Source organism: Symsagittifera roscoffensis, chromosome 5 (assembly GCF_963678635.1).
Source record: "Symsagittifera roscoffensis chromosome 5, txSymRosc1.1, whole genome shotgun sequence".
In the NCBI taxonomy this organism is placed as follows: Eukaryota; Metazoa; Xenacoelomorpha; order Acoela; family Convolutidae; genus Symsagittifera; species Symsagittifera roscoffensis.
In genome coordinates, this window is record NC_087066.1 from 2818993 (window position 1) to 2838015 (window position 19023).

The 19023-nt window shown below is 37.2% G+C and overlaps 2 protein-coding genes across 2 annotated transcripts in view; both read right to left on the reverse strand.

Annotated features, from left to right (window-relative positions):
- Nucleotides 1-19023, reverse strand: part of LOC134846098 (uncharacterized) — a 464945-nt gene that overhangs the window by 251869 nt on the left and 194053 nt on the right. The window lies entirely within an intron of this gene.
- LOC134845539 (ER membrane protein complex subunit 1-like) lies at nucleotides 8850-14370 on the reverse strand. Its single transcript, XM_063862471.1, has one exon. It carries the CDS (start codon nucleotides 12881-12883, stop codon nucleotides 9974-9976), a length of 2910 nt encoding a protein of 969 aa, XP_063718541.1. The 5' UTR covers nucleotides 12884-14370; the 3' UTR covers nucleotides 8850-9973.

A 19023-nucleotide genomic window follows, 5' to 3' on the forward strand; every position in this document is an offset into this window, starting at 1 on the left:
CTTAATTTCTATGAACGGGTGAGATCTTTTGCGCCACAAAAGAGTATTTGAGTCTCATTTTTTAGCGTAAATTTCGTTGATATCATGGCACAACACTCAGAGCTGAAGAAACATCTACAAGCGGTAAAATAAGTTTGTACAGAGGAGTCAAATATGAGCCTATAGAAATCACAAATGGAAAATCTTTAAAAAAAGAACAGAAGCAAAATCGAAAAAAAAAAAAAAAAAATTAAAAATATGGAATGAGTTCAAAAACAAACGAATGAGCGATTACGGGCACAGGAAAAATATAGTCAAAAAGATTGCCTAGTGATCTGCAATCCCCCGATTTGACGCTTCTAAGAGTCAAAATGTATCACGTCACCTATTCAGCTGATCGAAGAAACATGCCATATTGGCAATGATATTTTATATCCAGCATTCATAGTCAAGTTTTTCGACGCAAAGGATAATGCTTTCTCAGCTCGTTGGAAACTTGAGAAAAATTGAAGCCAGTTGAATGGCAAAATTGTTCAAATGAAAAAATACCATAGTGCAGAAATCAAAGCTAAAGCCAATAAAAAAGGTTCATAACTTCAGCACAAAATTGGTCGGTTTCTGTTATTATCACAAAGAGCAACAACAGTACCGAATTTGTTGCAGTGAACAAAAATGCTCTGTTATCGAATGTACGCAATCCAATAAAATGATCCGTAAACATGAACTGAAAGCACGACAGGGGTAACATCTTCAAAAAAAACGTAGATCTCACCTGAAGCAAAAAAAAACAACCACTGAGGAAAAAGGAGAAAAGATTAATGGAAGATTAAAATCCACAAACACTGAACACAAATTCACATGCAATAAATTTGGATTATAATTTCACTGAATAAATTATTTCTGTTTTTTTTTTGAACGACTATCCTCAATTAAGCAGAACGAAAACATTCGAAAACCCGTATAAAACAAGTTTTCAAGTTATATTTTTAAATTTATATTAGGAAACTTTTAATGATTAGAGCCACCAATATAGTATCCGCAGTGTTAATTGTTTTTCGAGTTTTTTCAAAAAATAGAAGCATTTTTTTGTCCAATAGTTTCAGCGCTATGATGATGTTTGTACCAGCTCCAAAAAATACATGGGCGATATTCGCAGAGTTATCACTTATTTAAATAATGAAAAACCTCCACACAGTGGGTCATTCTGCGATATCCACAAGTTTTTTATTTAAAATGATTATTTTTCGTATGAAAAGCAAAAGGGTTTGCGCACCTTGTGATATTTGTGGAATGGCTCAAAATCATTATATGTGTTGTCGTATCAAAAAGTATGCAGTATTGTAGAAAGAGACTTGATATTCACGGAGAGCATCAAACAAAAACTAAAAGTCAAACTTTCAAAAAAGAATGCTGGAAAATATCTGAGTACATTAGATTGTAAACCAATACTTATTGCACTAACAAAAACATGGTTAGAAAAGGACTCAAACAAAAAATGTCTCACCTTAACAAACAACGAACAAGTAGAAAATCAAGGAGGCGAGGACAGGTGGTGGAGTTGCTTTAATGAGCAATGACCGAAAAGACAACGGTCGGTTAACTCTTTCGCGCTTTGAACGTTCGTTTTTCGAGCTTCTTTTTTGCGTTTCATTCATTGAAAATCTCAAAATTAAATAAGCCGAAAGAATTTATATTCCAAGTCAAAGCTTCTAAAGTTAAAGACTTATAATTATTGTATTCGGCTAGTTTAAAAAAATTTCGATTTACCAAGCGCGGAAGTTCAAGAATCGACTTAATTCCCTTATATCTCCGAGAATTTAAAGTTAACGATTGAAATAACTTTTTGAAAAAGCGTTGAAACTTTTTTTAAAAAAAATCTGTGTTGAACAGATAATTCGGAGAAAACTTAAATAAGCAAAAAATGGTAGACCCTTGGACACTTTTCCCTTAATTTCTATGAACGGGTGAGATCTTTTGCGCCACAAAAGAGTATTTGAGTCTCATTTTTTAGCATAAATTAAATTTCGTTGATATCACGGAACAACACTCAGGAGCTGAAGAAACATCTAAAAGCGGTAAAAAAAAATTTGTACAGAGGAGCTAAATATGAGCCTATGGAAATCACAAATGGAAAATCTTTAAAAAAAGAGCAGAGGAAGCAAAATCGAAAAAAAAATTGCAAAAAAAATTAAAAATATGGAATGAGTTCAAAAACGAACGAATAAGCGATTACGGGCACAGGAAAGATATAGTCAAAAAGATTGCCTAGTGATCAGCAATCCCCCGATTTGACGCTTCTAATAGTCAAAATGTATCACGTCACCTATTCAGCTGGTCGAAGAAACATGCCATATTGGCAATAATATTTTATATCCAGCATTCATAGTCAAGTTTTTCGACGCAAAGGATAATGCTTTCTCAGCTCGTTGGAAACTTGAGAAAAATTGAAGCGAGTTGAATGGCAAAATTGTTTAAATGAAAAAGAACCAAAGTACGAAGCAGAAATCAAAGCTAAAGCCAATAAAAAAGGTTCATAACTTCAGCACAAAATTGGTCGGTTTCTGTTATCATCAAAAAGAGCAACAACAGTACCGGATTTGTTGCAGTGAACAATAATGCTGTTATCGAATGTACGCAATCCAATAAAAAGATCCGTAAACATGAACTGAAAGCACGACAGGGGTCACATCTTCAAAAAAAACGTAGATCTCACCTGACCAAAAAAAAACAACCACTGAGGAAAAAGGAGAAAAGATTAATGAAAGATTAAAATCCATAAACACTGAACTCAAATTCACATGCAATAAATTTGGATTATAATTTCACTGCATAAATTATTTCTGTTTTTTTTGAACGACTATCCTCAATTAAGCAGAACGAAAGCATTCGAAAACCCGTATAAAACAAGTTTTCAAGTTATATTTTTAAATTTATATTAGGAAACTTTTAATGATTAGAGCCACCAATATAGTATCCGCAGTGTTAATTGTTTTTCGAGTTTTTTCAAAAAATAGAAGCATTTTTTTGTCCAATAGTTTCAGCGCTATGATGATGTTTGTACCAGCTCCAAAAAATACATGGGCGATATTCGCAGAGTTATCACTTATTTAAATAATGAAAAACCTCCACACAGTGGGTCATTCTGCGATATCCACAAGTTTTTTATTTAAAATGATTATTTTTCGTATGAAAAGCAAAAGGGTTTGCGCACCTTGTGATATTTGTGGAATGGCTCAAAATCATTATATGTGTTGTCGTATCAAAAAGTATGCAGCAATATTGTAGAAAGAGACTTGATATTCACGGAGAGCATCAAACAAAAACTAAAAGTCAAACTTTCAAAAAAGAATGCTGGAAAATATCTGAGTACATTAGATTGTAAACCAATACTTATTGCACTAACAAAAACATGGTTAGAAAAGGACTCAAACAAAAAATGTCTCACCTTAACAAACAACGAACAAGTAGAAAATCAAGGAGGCGAGGACAGGTGGTGGAGTTGCTTTAATGAGCAATGACCGAAAAGACAACGGTCGGTTAACTCTTTCGCGCTTTGAACGTTCGTTTTTCGAGCTTCTTTTTTGCGTTTCATTCATTGAAAATCTAAAAATTAAATAAGCCGAAAGAATTTATATTCCAAGTCAAAGCTTCTAAAGTTAAAGACTTATAATTATTGTATTCGGCTAGTTTAAAAAAAATTTCGATTTACCAAGCGCGGAAGTTCAAGAATCGACTTAATTCCCTTATATCTCCGAGAATTTAAAGTTAACGATTGAAATAACTTTTTGAAAAAGCGTTGAAACTTTTTTTTACAAAAATCTGTGTTGAACAGATAATTCGGAGAGAACTTAAATAAGCAAAAAATGGTAGACCCTTGGACACTTTTCCTTTAATTTCTATGAACGGGTGAGATCTTTTGCGCCACAAAAGAGTATTTGAGTCTCATTTTTTAGCATAAATTAAATTTCGTTGATATCACGGAACAACACTCAGGAGCTGAAGAAACATCTAAAAGCGGTAAAAAAAAGTTTGTACAGAGGAGTTAAATATGAGCCTATGGAAATCACAAATGGAAAATCTTTAAAAAAAGAGCAGAGGAAGCAAAATCGAAAAAAAAATTGCAAAAAAAATTAAAAATATGGAATGAGTTCAAAAACGAACGAATAAGCGATTACGGGCACAGGAAAGATATAGTCAAAAAGATTGCATAGTGATCAGCAATCCCCCGATTTGACGCTTCTAATAGTCAAAATGTATCACGTCACCTATTCAGCTGGTCGAAGAAACATGCCATATTGGCAATAATATTTTATATCCAGCATTCATAGTCAAGTTTTTCGACGCAAAGGATAATGCTTTCTCAGCTCGTTGGAAACTTGAGAAAAATTGAAGCGAGTTGAATGGCAAAATTGTTTAAATGAAAAAGAACCAAAGTACGAAGCAAAATCAAAGCTAAAGCCAATAAAAAAGGTTCATAACTTCAGCACAAAATTGGTCGGTTTCTGTTATCATCAAAAAGAGCAACAACAGTACCGGATTTGTTGCAGTGAACAATAATGCTGTTATCGAATGTACGCAATCCAATAAAAAGATCCGTAAACATGAACTGAAAGCACGACAGGGGTCACATCTTCAAAAAAAAACGTAGATCTCACCTGACCAAAAAAAACAACCACTGAGGAAAAAGGAGAAAAGATTAATGAAAGATTAAAATCCATAAACACTGAACACAAATTCACATGCAATAAATTTGGATTATAATTTCACTGCATAAATTATTTCTGTTTTTTTTTGAACGACTATCCTCAATTAAGCAGAACGAAAGCATTCGAAAACCCGTATAAAACAAGTTTTCAAGTTATATTTTTAAATTTATATTAGGAAACTTTTAATGATTAGAGCCACCAATATAGTATCCGCAGTGTTCATTGTTTTTCGAGTTTTTTCAAAAAATAGAAGCATTTTTTTGTCCAATAGTTTCAGCGCTATGATGATGTTTGTACCAGCTCCAAAAAATACATGGGCGATATTCGCAGAGTTATCACTTATTTAAATAATGAAGAACCTCCACACACTGGGTCATTCTGCGATATCTACAAGTTTTTTATTTAAAATGATTATTTTTCGTATGAAAAGCAAAAGGGTTTGTGCACCTTGCGATATTTGTGGAATGGCTCTAAATCATTATATGCGTTGTCGTATCAAAAAGAATGCAGCAATGTTATAGAAAGAGACTTGATATTCACGGAGATCGTCAAACAAAAACTAAAAGTCAAACTTTCAAAAAAGAATGCTGGAAATTATCTGAGTACATTAGATTGTAAACCAATACTTATTGCACTAACAAAAACATGGTTAAAAACGGACTCAAACAAAAAATGTCTCCTCTTACCAAACAACCAACAAGTAGAAAATCAAGGAGGAGAGGACAGGTGGTGGAGTTGATGTTTTGTTCATATTAACACTAGTTTTCAGCGCATTAGTGGTTTTACCTCAGACCAGTATAAAACCGTGACTGTTAAAACTAATTTGAAAAAAAAACAATATATTTTGTACGGTAGTTTATATATGTCCTGGCTTAAAACTGATTGACTCAATGAAGAATTCGGAAAATTATTTGGATGGGATGAATGTAGGACCAGATAAACATGTTCTTTGTGGAGACTTCAATCATGATCATTTAAAACCTCAAATTAAAAAAGCGTTGATTGTCTAAATGCTTTTAATTTGAAATTTCAAAACAATTTAGAATCAACTCGCCAAACAGTTTCTTCCAGAAGTTACATAGATGTGATGTACTCGCACTTTTCTTCGGTTGTTCAGGTGTCGGATGCATTGATTACAGATCATTCAACAGTAATTACGTACCTGAAAGAAACAAAACGTGTCTTATGATGAAATTTCCCAAGGAGAAGCATACAAAGTTTGGAACAAGTTGAAAAACTGGAACATAAGTGAAAAAGGAATCTAGATGAATTACAAAAGCACGACGAAGAACCAACCAACTTAGGTTGAAATGAAACTTTTCAATTCTTTCATCAGATAATTACACACAAAAACCATTCCGTTTCAATTAAAACTAGAGACAAAAGCAGGCAAAAAAACCTGGATATAGCTAGCAAAAAACGAAAAGATTTCGCAGATAACATTAACTCAGGGAATGACAATCAAAGCGCAGTTTGTAAAAACTAGAAATGCATTTAAAAAATGATAGGCAAGAAACAAAAGCAATTTTACCAAAACAAGTTTCAAAACGATAATGAACAAAACTCAAGAGCTACTTTTAACACTTCGAGAGAATTATCGGGTAAAAGCAAAAAATCTGTTAATCTAAGCCAAGAAAAAAATCGAAAAACTTAGTCAATTTTTTGCCCAAGATAGGACATCAATTGGCTGAGAAAATTAAATAATCTCAAAAAAATCATCAGAAGCGATTTCTTTATAGTTTTGTCTCATGAAAACAAGCGGAAAAAAAATCTGCTCAATTTTGCGTAACTTTCATTCAAAACACAGTTGTGATTTTTTGGGTTAAAAACTACTGTCATAAAAATTACAAAACTGAAAAAATTATAAAACGTTCAGAAAAAAAACGTTCAGAAAAAAAATTTCCAGACTGTCATAAAGTAGCCATAGTACTACCAGTTCATGAAAGTGGAACAAAAAATAATCCAGATAACTATCGGCCAATGTCTCTTCTACCTGTTAACCGCAAAAATTTCGAAAAATTAATCCATAAACGCACCATTGATTTCTTAGATAAACATGGTGTTGTGACTAAAAAGCAATTTGGGTTCAGACCTAAAATTTCTACAATAGATGCTTTGATTAACTTCATGGAAGGCATCCGAAATGATTAGGAATTGAACCCTAATGTAACCTGTGCAGCTTTCACAGATCTCAAAACAGAGTTTGATACCGTTTCACATGACACAATTCTACAAAACGCTGAAAATTGCGGACTACGAGGTCCCATACAGGCATTGTTGAAATCATATTTGACAACTAGATCACAAGTAGTCAAAACTGGCACCAAAATGTCGTGGAGTTTCACATGGATCAGCCATCGGGCCACTACTGTTCATTTTAACGATAAATGATTTACCAACGATTACAAACTCAGTGAGCTTATGTTTATACGCTGATGATACAGCAGTGAAGCAAAAAAAAAACAAAACCTACACCTACACCAGGACTTATCAAAAATAGGAAATTGGTTGAAAATCAATAAACTAACCTAACCCTGAACTTAGTCAAAACAATAAACAAATTTTAATAGAAAAATAATCAAAGAGACAATATTAAAATACGAAACCATGCTAAAAAAGGCCTCTACTAAAAAAAATCGATTTTTCACATGGACGCAAGATTACACATTTCATATCGATTTTCTCGTCAAAAAATGAATAAATTTTGTGGGTTGGTCTACCGATTAAGTGACGCACTAATGACAGCACAACTTATTAAAACCAATTTCAGTCATATTCAGCCAAAACTGCAAAATTGGGTTATAGTGTACGGCACAGATAATAAAACATCAGTACAAAAAAATTAAAATGAAATAAAACCAAATTCTGAGAATAATTTCAAGAAAATGGAGATATCAGTTAGTAACCTACTTTAAAGAAACCTACAAGATACGCTCAGTGAAAGATTTGCACATATAGAAGGTATTCAAATCTTCAGTTAAGCTTTTACGGAAGGATTTGAAAACTTAACTCCTAAAAAAACTCAACTTTGGACTCGGAGATTGAGATATTGAAACATACAAGAGTTTAAAAAAATGAAACCAATGAATAGTTTCACTGGTAAAATTCCTAAAAGAATAGGTGTACGGATAAGAAAACTATTTAATTTACCTTTAATGATACAGTCAGCAATCTTAATGATAGTCAATTAAACAATTTTTGCCATACATCACAAAAAAATTTTAAAAAATGATAGATCTTTTTTTCTAAAATAGGGGGGTCGTAGGGTTTGGACAATTAATAGTTTTTTAGTTGAAACTTCGTAGTACTTTTTAGAAATTGTACTGTTCAATTAAGGCATCGGGCCTTTTGATGTCCTTGCATATCAGAATCAAGTAAATTGTCAAATGTCTATTGAATAACCTCCGATATGAAAACAATTTATTATTAATATCAAGTTAAAGTTAATATCAAAAAACTTTTGTATATGAGCAATTTTTAGTGATTTGTCGAAGTGATTTTCATTCAAGTAGTAAAGTATTGTAGCTTCTCGGAATAAATTGCTCTCAGGAAAAATCTTTCATTAACTTAGAAATATCGTTATCTAGTAGGAAAATACGATTTATGCGAACAATTAATTGAGAAAATAGTTGGCTTCGAAGCGGAATGAAATCAAATTCAAATCTATCAAGTTTAGAACAACGGATTTTTCAATCATTTATTTTGAGCTGCCATTGGCTGATCAAAAAATCTGTACAGGCCCTGATCCGTCCATCTGTTTTCCAGTTGTTTAACTGTCGGTTTATCATTGGCCCGCTTGTTCAATCCAGTATTCTTCCTGCCCTGGGTGATTCCGAAAGTAGAGGGGAAGGAAGTGCCTCTGATTTTGGCGCCCGTCTCTGGGTTGAGTAGATGAATGTCTTCGCCCAAGGGAGGCAATTCGGCTATAGGCACTGCTATGTCTTCATTGGGAAGTTTGTCCTGTCGCCACTGTTCATCAATCACATCTATCAGGTAGTTATTCACAACTTGTCCATCACACATTTCGACATGAGCACAAAAAATCAACTCAAGTTTAAAGCACCAAAATAACCCAAAGCATCTAAAACAAACAATAACAAAAATTTAAAACGAACGCATATTTTTTTGGTTGCTGCTTTTTACCAATTCTTCAGAAAAACGAAATAGTTGAAATACAATTAATTTAAGGAAAATATTAATTAGCAAAACTTATTAAATAATGATACATAGAGACGAAGCTGATCTTCGCACCACTTGCGATACAAGGCCAAAAAGGACGGAGGCTAGCCGGAAGAAATTAAAACCAAATTTGAGAAAACAAAATTGAAAAAGCCGATAAAAGTAACTAAAACTTTTCTGCGGTTGTCTCGAGTGAAGTGTGAAGTGCTCTACAAACAACGTCTGATAAAAACCTTTAAACAAAGTCTGGCCCTTTTTCTATACAAGCGCCCCCCCCCCCCCCCTCCCGCCTCACACGAGCATCAATTTTCTGGTTCAACGAGTGGTTTCACATAGGTTAATAATGAAGACCAAATTTGTTTGCCACGGCCTTATTAGTCCGTATACCAATTTTCATAACAACCTATTAATGTGAACAAGTTTTTCATTAGTAAAATTTTGCAGGTGGGGGAAGGAAAAAGATCCCAAAGTCTGATAGAAAAGTCCAAGATTTAGAAAGTCGATAAACATAACCAAACCAACTATAGCCTGACAACTTAACCTTTACATTTTTTTCTATTTTTATTTTTCTATTTGAAAGAAGTCCCTAGGCTGAATCGGACCCAGCACATTCGTCACCCAAAGCAAGGTAGTTTTGTCTAGACTAAATGTGCAAAATCGTCTACTTCTGTTAGCAGATATTTACGGGGAAAAAGTATTGTACCCGATTACAATAACCGTACTAATCGCAAGGGTAAAAACATATTCGATAAAATTCAAAGTATGTTGTACCAGATCAAATTACGCATTATTGATCTAAAATTCATAGAACTGTAATAATTTTTGAAGCAAGGAAAACATGAAAAAATGAATTGAGGAGCTTATTTCAACCCAGGATTTATTCAATTGGAGTTATTTTTGTGCTAAAGATGCTAAAGACGCACTCGCATATCCTCATTCTGTAGTCGCCGCAAGTGTATAATCTGATAAAACTATCTCCGATAAATGTGGGGTAAAACAAAGTACAAAAAACCAGTACGATAAACTTCGTCAACATGTCAGCATTTGACTTAGCTTTCCTGAGTCTAAAAAACTGAGCAAAATTCTGAGCAACATCGCATGCCTTCAGTCTACTTCCACGCTTTTTTCAGGGCATAATAGGACGATAGCTTCTTAGTGATGAGCGATCCTATGAAAAGCGCCGAACATACTGCTCCTATGATCCAGAACTCGAAATCTGCACTGAGCACGTCGAACATTTCAGATGGAAACACTTGTGTGAAGAATATGTCCAGGCCATAATTGAATAGCAATACGGTCGATTCCAGACCTCCTGGAAAGGCGACGCTGCCTCTGATCAAAGCTATGCTCTGGTTGTAGTTGATGTTCATTTCCAGGGGCAGTGAGATGACTGGATGGTATGGGATCATTCCCTCCTCTCTAGCTGCGGCCTTTGAGGTCAAGCTCCTCCTGGGGTCCAGAAGATGTTTGGGAATAGGAACCAGCGCTCCACTGGCTGTGCCAAGAATGACTTGCTTATTGGTTAGACCCTTCTCCGAATATGTAGTAGCTAGTGATTTAACAAATGCTGGGTAGATATAACTCTGGCGCAAAACTAAGGGAGCCGATGAATTAGCGAAAGAGGAAAAGTGGGTCGAATTCCTTTCCGAGTCTTTGCCAGACTCGTACAGCTCGATTACCGTCAGCTCTGTTCTTCGACTTTTGTCGTTCCAAACACTGAACACGACCCAGTTCTCCGAGTGAACCACATGAATGTCCGACACTCGTCGCATTGTAGTCGCGAAAACAGTTTCACCTGAGACCGAATCGATGAGACTAAACTCGAACTGGAACTTGGCGTCGTTTCCTGATTGCGCTGAATCTCCAACCTCTTTTTGTTTCGGACTCAGGACTACAAATACCAAGTTCGGGTTCAAATACTTAAACAGAACTGTTTGGTCACTTTGCACTTTTCCCGGAGAGTCCACTAACTCTCCCTCTCTCATGCTATAAATTCCATATACTTCATGATCTATCCCCAGACTGTGCGACCACAATTCCTTCCCGGTTCCCACTTTGTCAAATTGCACACCAGCGATTCGTTCATTTGAAGCAGTTAGGACGACAAATAATGCTTTTGAAAAAATACGATCGAATCGATTCACATTTGCAGGTGTGTCTGGATAAAGCTTCAAGCTACGATCTTCCATCAAAAAGGCAAATGATTTCAAGTTGTCATCAGTAACAACTTCTGGGATTGAAATAACTTGGAGGGCTTTATACCCCGTATCAAGAGAACTTTCTATAACCTGCCCAGATAGTGGGTTGAAATAAATGATGGCTACATTTCCAGACACTTTATTCTGTCCAACAAGAACAGCTTTCGGTTCAAATTTGTAGTTATCTGTACCTCGTTGAACGAAAAGAAAAGATCCGACTTGTCCCGAAATTGATTTTTTGAATGTCATATCTCTAAACCACAAAGACCACATAATTTTTCCAGAGGCGCTCAAAATTCCAGAAAGTTTTCCATTTCCAGATAAAACGATTAGCATTTTGTTCACGTTGAAACTGTCTCTAACAAGCTCATCCTTGTCGGCAGCACATTCTTTGAACAACTGCTGGTTGGCAATTTGATCATACGTTTTCATTGCGAAACCTACAAACTGCGAAATATGCGAGGAAAATCTCCTGTAAAACATTTCGAAAAGAGTAGTTTTAGCTCGCGTTGCAAATTCGAAGTCAGCTTCTAAAGTTATCATTGCCTCACTCAAGTTGAGGTCACACATCTCAACATCTATAACTTGCGATAAGCTTTCGTCCTTGGTCCACAGAATACTATTTTGCCCATTCGATGATATTCCAATCATAAATGTTTTTTGATCTTCGGCGGTTATAAAAACTTTATCTGGCCTTCCGCTAGACTTCCCTGTAGCTGCAGCCACTAGTAGAGGGTTGCCATGCTTTTCGTGGATCCTAACTTTCAATGCATTCGAAAACATTTCTGTTTTAGCTTCGCAATTTATAGCAGTCACGGTCAGCGAATCTTTCTCGGAATGTAGAAAAGCAAACAAAGCACCATTTGTTGCATAAGGAACTGATAACTCATTGTAGGAAACAAAGTTTTCAAAGTGTTTTATTGTTTCCGTTTTAGTTTCACTTAATTCGACCAACGTTGTTGCTGTCGATTCTTTGAAGTGAACGAGGAACAAATCCCCGAATACAGATTCAACGCTCGATATCTTGAATCCCAGTTTTGAAGAGACAAAATTGGTTGATTTCTTTCCACTTAGTCCGTCTAACTTTAAAAATTTTAACGAATCATCGGCCAAACACACAATAAAATCGCCTTCAACGTTACAACTATCTTGTGAAAATTCAAAATTTCTGCGTATATCTTCTAATTTGTCACCTCCAGCAAGCTCGAAGCTCATAACACTAACACCACTGTTGTACAAAGAAACAACATCCACGGTTTTCTCAGCTTCGTTGACTCTTATTTTCCTGCTAACAAAATCGTCACTATCAACCGAGAGTGGATAAGTCCAGCTGGAAGTCTCATCGAAAGATATCGCTCGCATGCTTGTCTTCGAAACAACCATTACATTGCCAGGCTGTTTACGTGAAACCGCGGTGTCAGTTATTGTTTCCAATGCCCCAGTTTCTGGCACCAATGATAATTCTTGTCGCATATTCCCCGTCAAGCAATCAAACACACGATAAAGTTGCCTCTTTTCATGTAAGGTCGCTATATTCGAGTTTCCGTCGAAGAGAAATATTTTCGAAATATCCCCATCTTGTTCTTCAAACACCTTCCTCCAGATAATTGAGCCATCCTGAGAATTGGCCAGGGCTAACGCAACTTCTGATGCAAAAATTAATTGTGATTTGCCATTAACATTCAAAAATCTGCTCCACTTGATCGGACCCAAATGCTGAATCAGCCAATCAAATTTACCAACTTGATCTTCAAAAAGAGCGGCAGCACTCAAGCAACTTAAAAGAACGGCTAATAACTGCAGCAAAAAATCCCGCTGCATCTTTTCAATGCCACCTGAAAGCAAAACTATACAATTCCGTTATTGGGTTCTTAATGCTAGAGGGAAATGATAACGCACCGAGGCGAAGTGGAGCTTCGCACCGCTTGCGATACAAAACAAATATAAGAAGTAAATAAAATCAAATATGTTAAGAAAATGTGCCAGTCGGTCATCTTCGGAAGTTTGACCTTGATTTTCGGGGGAAACTAAAACTTTGAAAAATTTGAATCGACCATGTCATGCTAAAGTTTATCGCGGCAACTGAAATGAGAAGTCAATTTGAAGAAGAAAGAGTAAATTAAACATCCAATAAATGGACAAATGTGTAATAAAATAATAACCGCGTGTATATTGTATAAATAAAAAGCACGTGCAAAAAAGGTGGAGAAATTGATAAGTTGTTTTACGCTTGTCGTGTCGCCTTCAATAACTTCTCCACAGTGTTAGAGCATTCTGTGAAGCCATGACATGTGTCTAAATGTCTGAAATCAATATTATTGTTACAATATCTGCAAATACAGTCCAGTTGGGACTCAAAACACCTTTCGACTAAGCAAATAAGATGATGGGCCTCATTTGCATAATATTGAGCAATAATTCTTCTTTTTAAGGGGCTCGCGCGATCTATTCTTAGGAAGTCGTCTCCAAGAATATGATGCAAGAGGGATGTGTTCCTGGTGTAAACGCTAAGTCCACACCATTTTTTCCAGAAGATTCCTTGGATTTGTTTGACATGGGAGTCTATTTGAGCGGAAAACACGCCATGATCGATTGTTTGGATTCCATACATCGCCGCCGGATACACTATTGATTCGAATAGTCTTTTGGCCGACGTAAAATTAATTTTTGAGAACGGTAATTTCTGTTGGAGCGCAAACGTTGACCTTATAGCTGATCTGACCAAGTGTTTTAGGTGGGTTGTGATGGTAAGGGACGGTGATAAGTTGTAGCCAAGATAGCAAAATGAGTTTGTAAACCCGATTTCTTCGTATCCGTAGAAAACTTTGTCTGACTTTTTCAGAGGTCCACCTTTTCTGAATTTCATCATATTGGTTTTCTGGACATTGACAGTGAGCTTGTTAATTCTGCAGTACTCGTGGAGGTCATTCAGCGATCTTTTAACATCTAGAAGGAAAGGACTGGCTATGATTAGATCATCTGCATATAAAATGATCAAGCATTGATTGGAATCGATAAAATCCGGGAGATCAGCTATAAATAACGAAAAAAGCAAAGGTGAGAGCTTATCGCCTTGGGTCACGCCAATTAATTGGGGAATTTTGTTTGAAAGATTACAGCCGTCGGCAACCTGTTGAAAATTCTTTGAGCATATTTCACCTAGCGCGTGGATAATTTCACCATGCAGGCCAAGTCGGATGAGCTTTTGAATCAGGGTATTGCGGTCAACCGTATCAAACGCTTTCTTGAAATCCACAAAACAGACATAGTATTGTGCATATGTGGGTTGAGAAGTCAATTTAATCAGAAGATCCGAATCATATGTAACATTCGCCCGGAAGTACATATCGACGGGAAAAAAGCTAGGTTCTAAAACGAATGGCTAGCGTCTAAACAAAACTCTACATGCTTTTCACCGTCTCTGCCAAAGCCAGTTCTTTTGGTAGTTTTCATAACATCGGGTCGACAAAGAACGTTACTGCTTCTGGCTTCGGTCAAAACACTCAAATTAACTTAATTATATGCAAGAATAGTGAGCTCATGGCTGGGTGTCAGTATCCCCAGACCACGAGGTCACTCCTAAAAATTGGGCTACTACTATCTATTAGATTACTATTGTTTTTGTTCAATAGATAAAAATCATCATCTCCATCGAAGTTGGATTAACCCTTTCCCTCACTCCTAGCTTCTCATTATCTGAAAATGAATCGGGATGTTATTTAGATTCAAATTAGGGCTGTTATTTAGAAGCTAAAAGTTAATATATAACAGTTTGAGTCTTGGTCCCGGGACCCCTACGGATTCTGGAGTCCCGGGAAATAGCACTCTATTTCTTTCCGGAAGGCTGGACACGTCGTCCCAACAACCTTCCTCGTTTGTGTGAATTACTCGGTAGCGAATGTAGCGGCACAATCCTTACAACTCGTTTCTGACAACTTCCAGTTATAACTTCTATATGTCGTTATTTTTGCGTAGTTGTTTTCATCGCAACTATTGTTGTTCTGTTTTCTTCTGTTTTCTTGTTCAAATTGGCCTTTTCAGCATTTCTCAGAAATGTGACGTCACAATTTGAATTTTTTAAAAACTAACGACCGTCCTTTTTACCTTCACGATTTGTCTTCGTTTAAATAACGCCGCTAATCTGTTAAGACCATCAATCTTCCAGGTTAACCGTTCTTTTTCTGGTCAATAAAAATTCGAATGCGAAACTGCATTTTCGTACATCCTATTCGAATGTCACATACTCCCCGGACAGCCCGGTCAATGTCCTTATTGAGTCTCGCAATTTTCATCAAAATGGTACAGTGCCATCGAACAGAATTTATAAAAGGCACGAAATCACTTTTGTTCACCTCATATTAACTCACTGAAGAATATAAATGGCATCATAACACACTATTATAGCCTTTCAAATTCTTTCACTAACCTGCACTTTCGAGGATATGGCTTACGATAGAACATTTTATCAGACTTCCAATGCCAATGCCCTGATTTAAAACTTTTTCTCTTAGGGCAGTCCTGCCAACCAACAAGCTAAAATTATCCTACTATGCTTTTTCCCTTCGGAACTTTAGTTGTTATTGGTCCTAAAAATTAAAATTAAGGAACACTGTGGTTAGAAGGAACAATGAAATAATCTCCCTCTTCAAGAGATCAACCAAGCCTTTCATGTCACCACAAAGTGATCAGTCGTCTTAGTTGATTAAAAACAATCACGCAGGCTGGATTATTTTTTTATACTCTTCACTCAAGCCTTTCTAAATAAATAGTAAGTGTCTCTAAATCCACTAACTAAAATTAAATTGCAAATTTATAAATGCAAAAAATACTTTAATCTTCAAAACTCAAATAAATGTTTTCTTTTCAGTTTCAATTGCATTTTGGCTGCTTTGTTTCTCATTTAAGTTTTTTGCCACAAATAAAACATTTCTCAGTTTTAACATCTGCTCTTTCGTCGCTTCTTTGTTTCCTCCTTTATTCATCGTTTGGAAGTTCTGAAACTTCTAAAGTACTCTAATTGTCTTTCTTTTTGCATCTTGTTTTTCGACCATTTGTCAATGTTTCATCTCCTCTTCCTGCGACATTGACTCTGCACTTTCAGTATCTGTGTCTTGCAACACGTCGGTAGCTATTCTGACGCTGTTGGAAGCAGTCTTCCGACACTTCTGCTCTTCCACTCTTTGTTGACAACAAGGTAGAGGATCAACGTTAGAATCTCTGTTTCGGCAGAAGCTGTTGTGGAGGCACAACGTCACCTTTCTTTCCAAGTCTTCCTTCAAAATCTCTTCCTTCTCCCTTCCATCACATTCAGTTGTCCCAGAAGTTCTCTTCACCGCGGTCGTTACTGTATTCCGATGAGTTACAAAAGCTCGCTTAAAAGCTCCTGCTCCAATGTCCAGCTGATACGCACTGTACACTCTGCTGTGCTTCGACATATGCTTCTTGGCATATTCGTAAAATCATGCAGTCATGTTGACTCTGAACCATGGCATCAGTTGTCTTCTGGTCCATATTTTTCTCACTTCCATCGGAATGTTCAAGATCTTGCACATTGTCTCAAAAAGATCTAAATCTTTTAGACAACCCAAATCCTGTAATTGTTCTCTTGTCGGCGCCTCCTGTCTATTGTTCTCTTTTGCATGAGCTACCAGCCATCGTATCGCCATCATAATTCCTACTATCACTATCGTTATGGGCTGTGATGAATCTGGCAAGCCCATGGAGAGCAGCTCTCTACAGTCCCAGATCAACACCAGGTTACTACGCCCGGGGTACCACCATGTTTGTAGCAAGCAATGGCAGGGGAACTCATCATGTGTTGACATGATGCACCTCCAGTTACGTTTTTCCAAAGCTTTTAGTAGTGGTTCCACTTCCATCATCACTCGGTGGACTTCATCATTCTCCTCTACTGTATTGTAATCCGTGACTGTTGATCCTTTCTGCTTTTTTCTCTCAAAGTCACTGAAGTTCCCACTAGCGTATCCCATGAATTTCTTTCCCAGTATCGATTCTAATTCTTCTTTGGTTCTCTCCGGAACTGCTGGGAACATTTTGCGCAGTAACTCTGACATTCTCGCTAGTCTTACGCATTTTGGCACTGAGAAGGCTTGATCCACGATCGTTCTCGTACTTTTCACATCCACCGCTAAGAAATGCACTAGGTATCTGCTCTTGCACATTGGAGCTAATGTCGATCCCACCAAATATCGCGCTCCCGATGGTCTGCAATAAATTTCACTGTGCCGGATGTTCATTTCCGCCTCGATCGCTTCCCGCCACTTTCCTATATACTTTGGTTTAGTCTGCAAAACTCCTGGAAACACTTCTACACTGATGGCCGTGACCATCTCATGCTTTTGTTCTAGATTCAATAGTGACTCTAAAGAACCAAACATGCTGTAGAACCCTATAGCAGTCACCAGATTCAACTCGGTTCCCCCATGGCAATCTGCAATCAGTTCCGATTTCGTTCTCGCCTTCATCACAATGTTTCCAAACAATATCATCAATTGTTTGTGTTGTTTCTCCAGGGTCTTCACGCAATCCAGACCTCCAAGGATGTGACCTTCCAGTCCACAGACTTCTGCCAGACAGCTACAAGTTTTGACCTAGTCCTCTGATCCCCAGCCAGGCAACTCTACTTTGTCTTCTCCGTTGCTCTTAGAGGCTGTCAACATCAGATTATAGATGATGTTCAGGTCAAGCAAGTTACAGTCTGATTTCAGTTCCCTCTGCACGTCTTGTGTCGCACATAACATCGAATCAGCCTTGGGACTAGGACACCATGATGGTTTCATCAGTTCCCATATCACCATTAAGCTCGTTCTCAGCAGTTCGTCCGAGAATCCCAATCCAAACTCCACTCGTGTGTCAGATTTTGGCACTGAAGGTGCAGTCAACTTTTCCTCCAAGACTAGTCCCAGCTTGGTCTGCTGATTAGCAGCGCTTCTTATCGTTGCAATTTTTGACGTCCAGAATCTTAACAAGACTGCTTGCTCGTAATCAAATAAGCAATCGCGTATGTCTTCATTTAGGAAAGGGTTGTACGCCATCCCTATCATTCCAGATAAGTAACTGTAAGATTTCTTCCTGATCGGTCCACAGTATTCACTGGATTTCGGCAGTGCTCTCATAGATTCCTTAGTGAACCTCAGCACCTTATTTCGTCTATTTTCTTCATTGGTTCTAGTTCCACGGGTTCTTTCATATTTACTCGCATTGGTTTGCTCTGGTGTATGTCTAAAAGTGCTAGCAAAAGTTCTCTTCTCTTACAATCCACAATTCTGTCCCTTTTCAGATATAACCTTCCCTCTTTCTGCATAAAGTACTGTCTCAGAATACGGTAACTGTCTTCCTCCAGGTCGCCTTTGTCCGGAGCTCCTTTTTCGATCCACATTTTCAGGTTGCTCGACATGCGGTCATTTCTCTGCGCTCTTAGTAGGTCCGAGAGTCTGTACCTTGCCTTCAAGTACCTCTTCATGACCCTCATCTGACTATTCAGCTCATTGGGCTGATGCGTTTCTTCTTCCATCTTAACGCCCAAAATCTTCGCCAACGGCTGTGTTTTTTGTTTGAATGGTTGAAGAAAGATCAGTCCTAACTACCACTTTTTGTGGCAACAAACTTATCGAACGTTTCGATACCGCTATTGTTTCCAGATCATCTGCTGCGTTGTCAAAGACTCTTTCACCTGGTATCAGGCAGCGATCACTTTCAGGGTCTTGATATACCTCCCTGTCCAGATCTCTTGCTCAATTCTTCACTAGTAGTGTGTGGATCGCTAGCTCTGACAGTTCCGATTCTGAGCTCGAGTTCCTGTCTGAGTAGGTGTCAGTTCCTGGATTCCGGGAATTGTCTTCTATTGAAGAGTCTGCGATGGCGCATGTTCCCTCCTCTGGATCAGTTCTGTGCGTTCTGTTCATCCATCTGAACTCCCGGGACAAAATTTTATCCTCCAG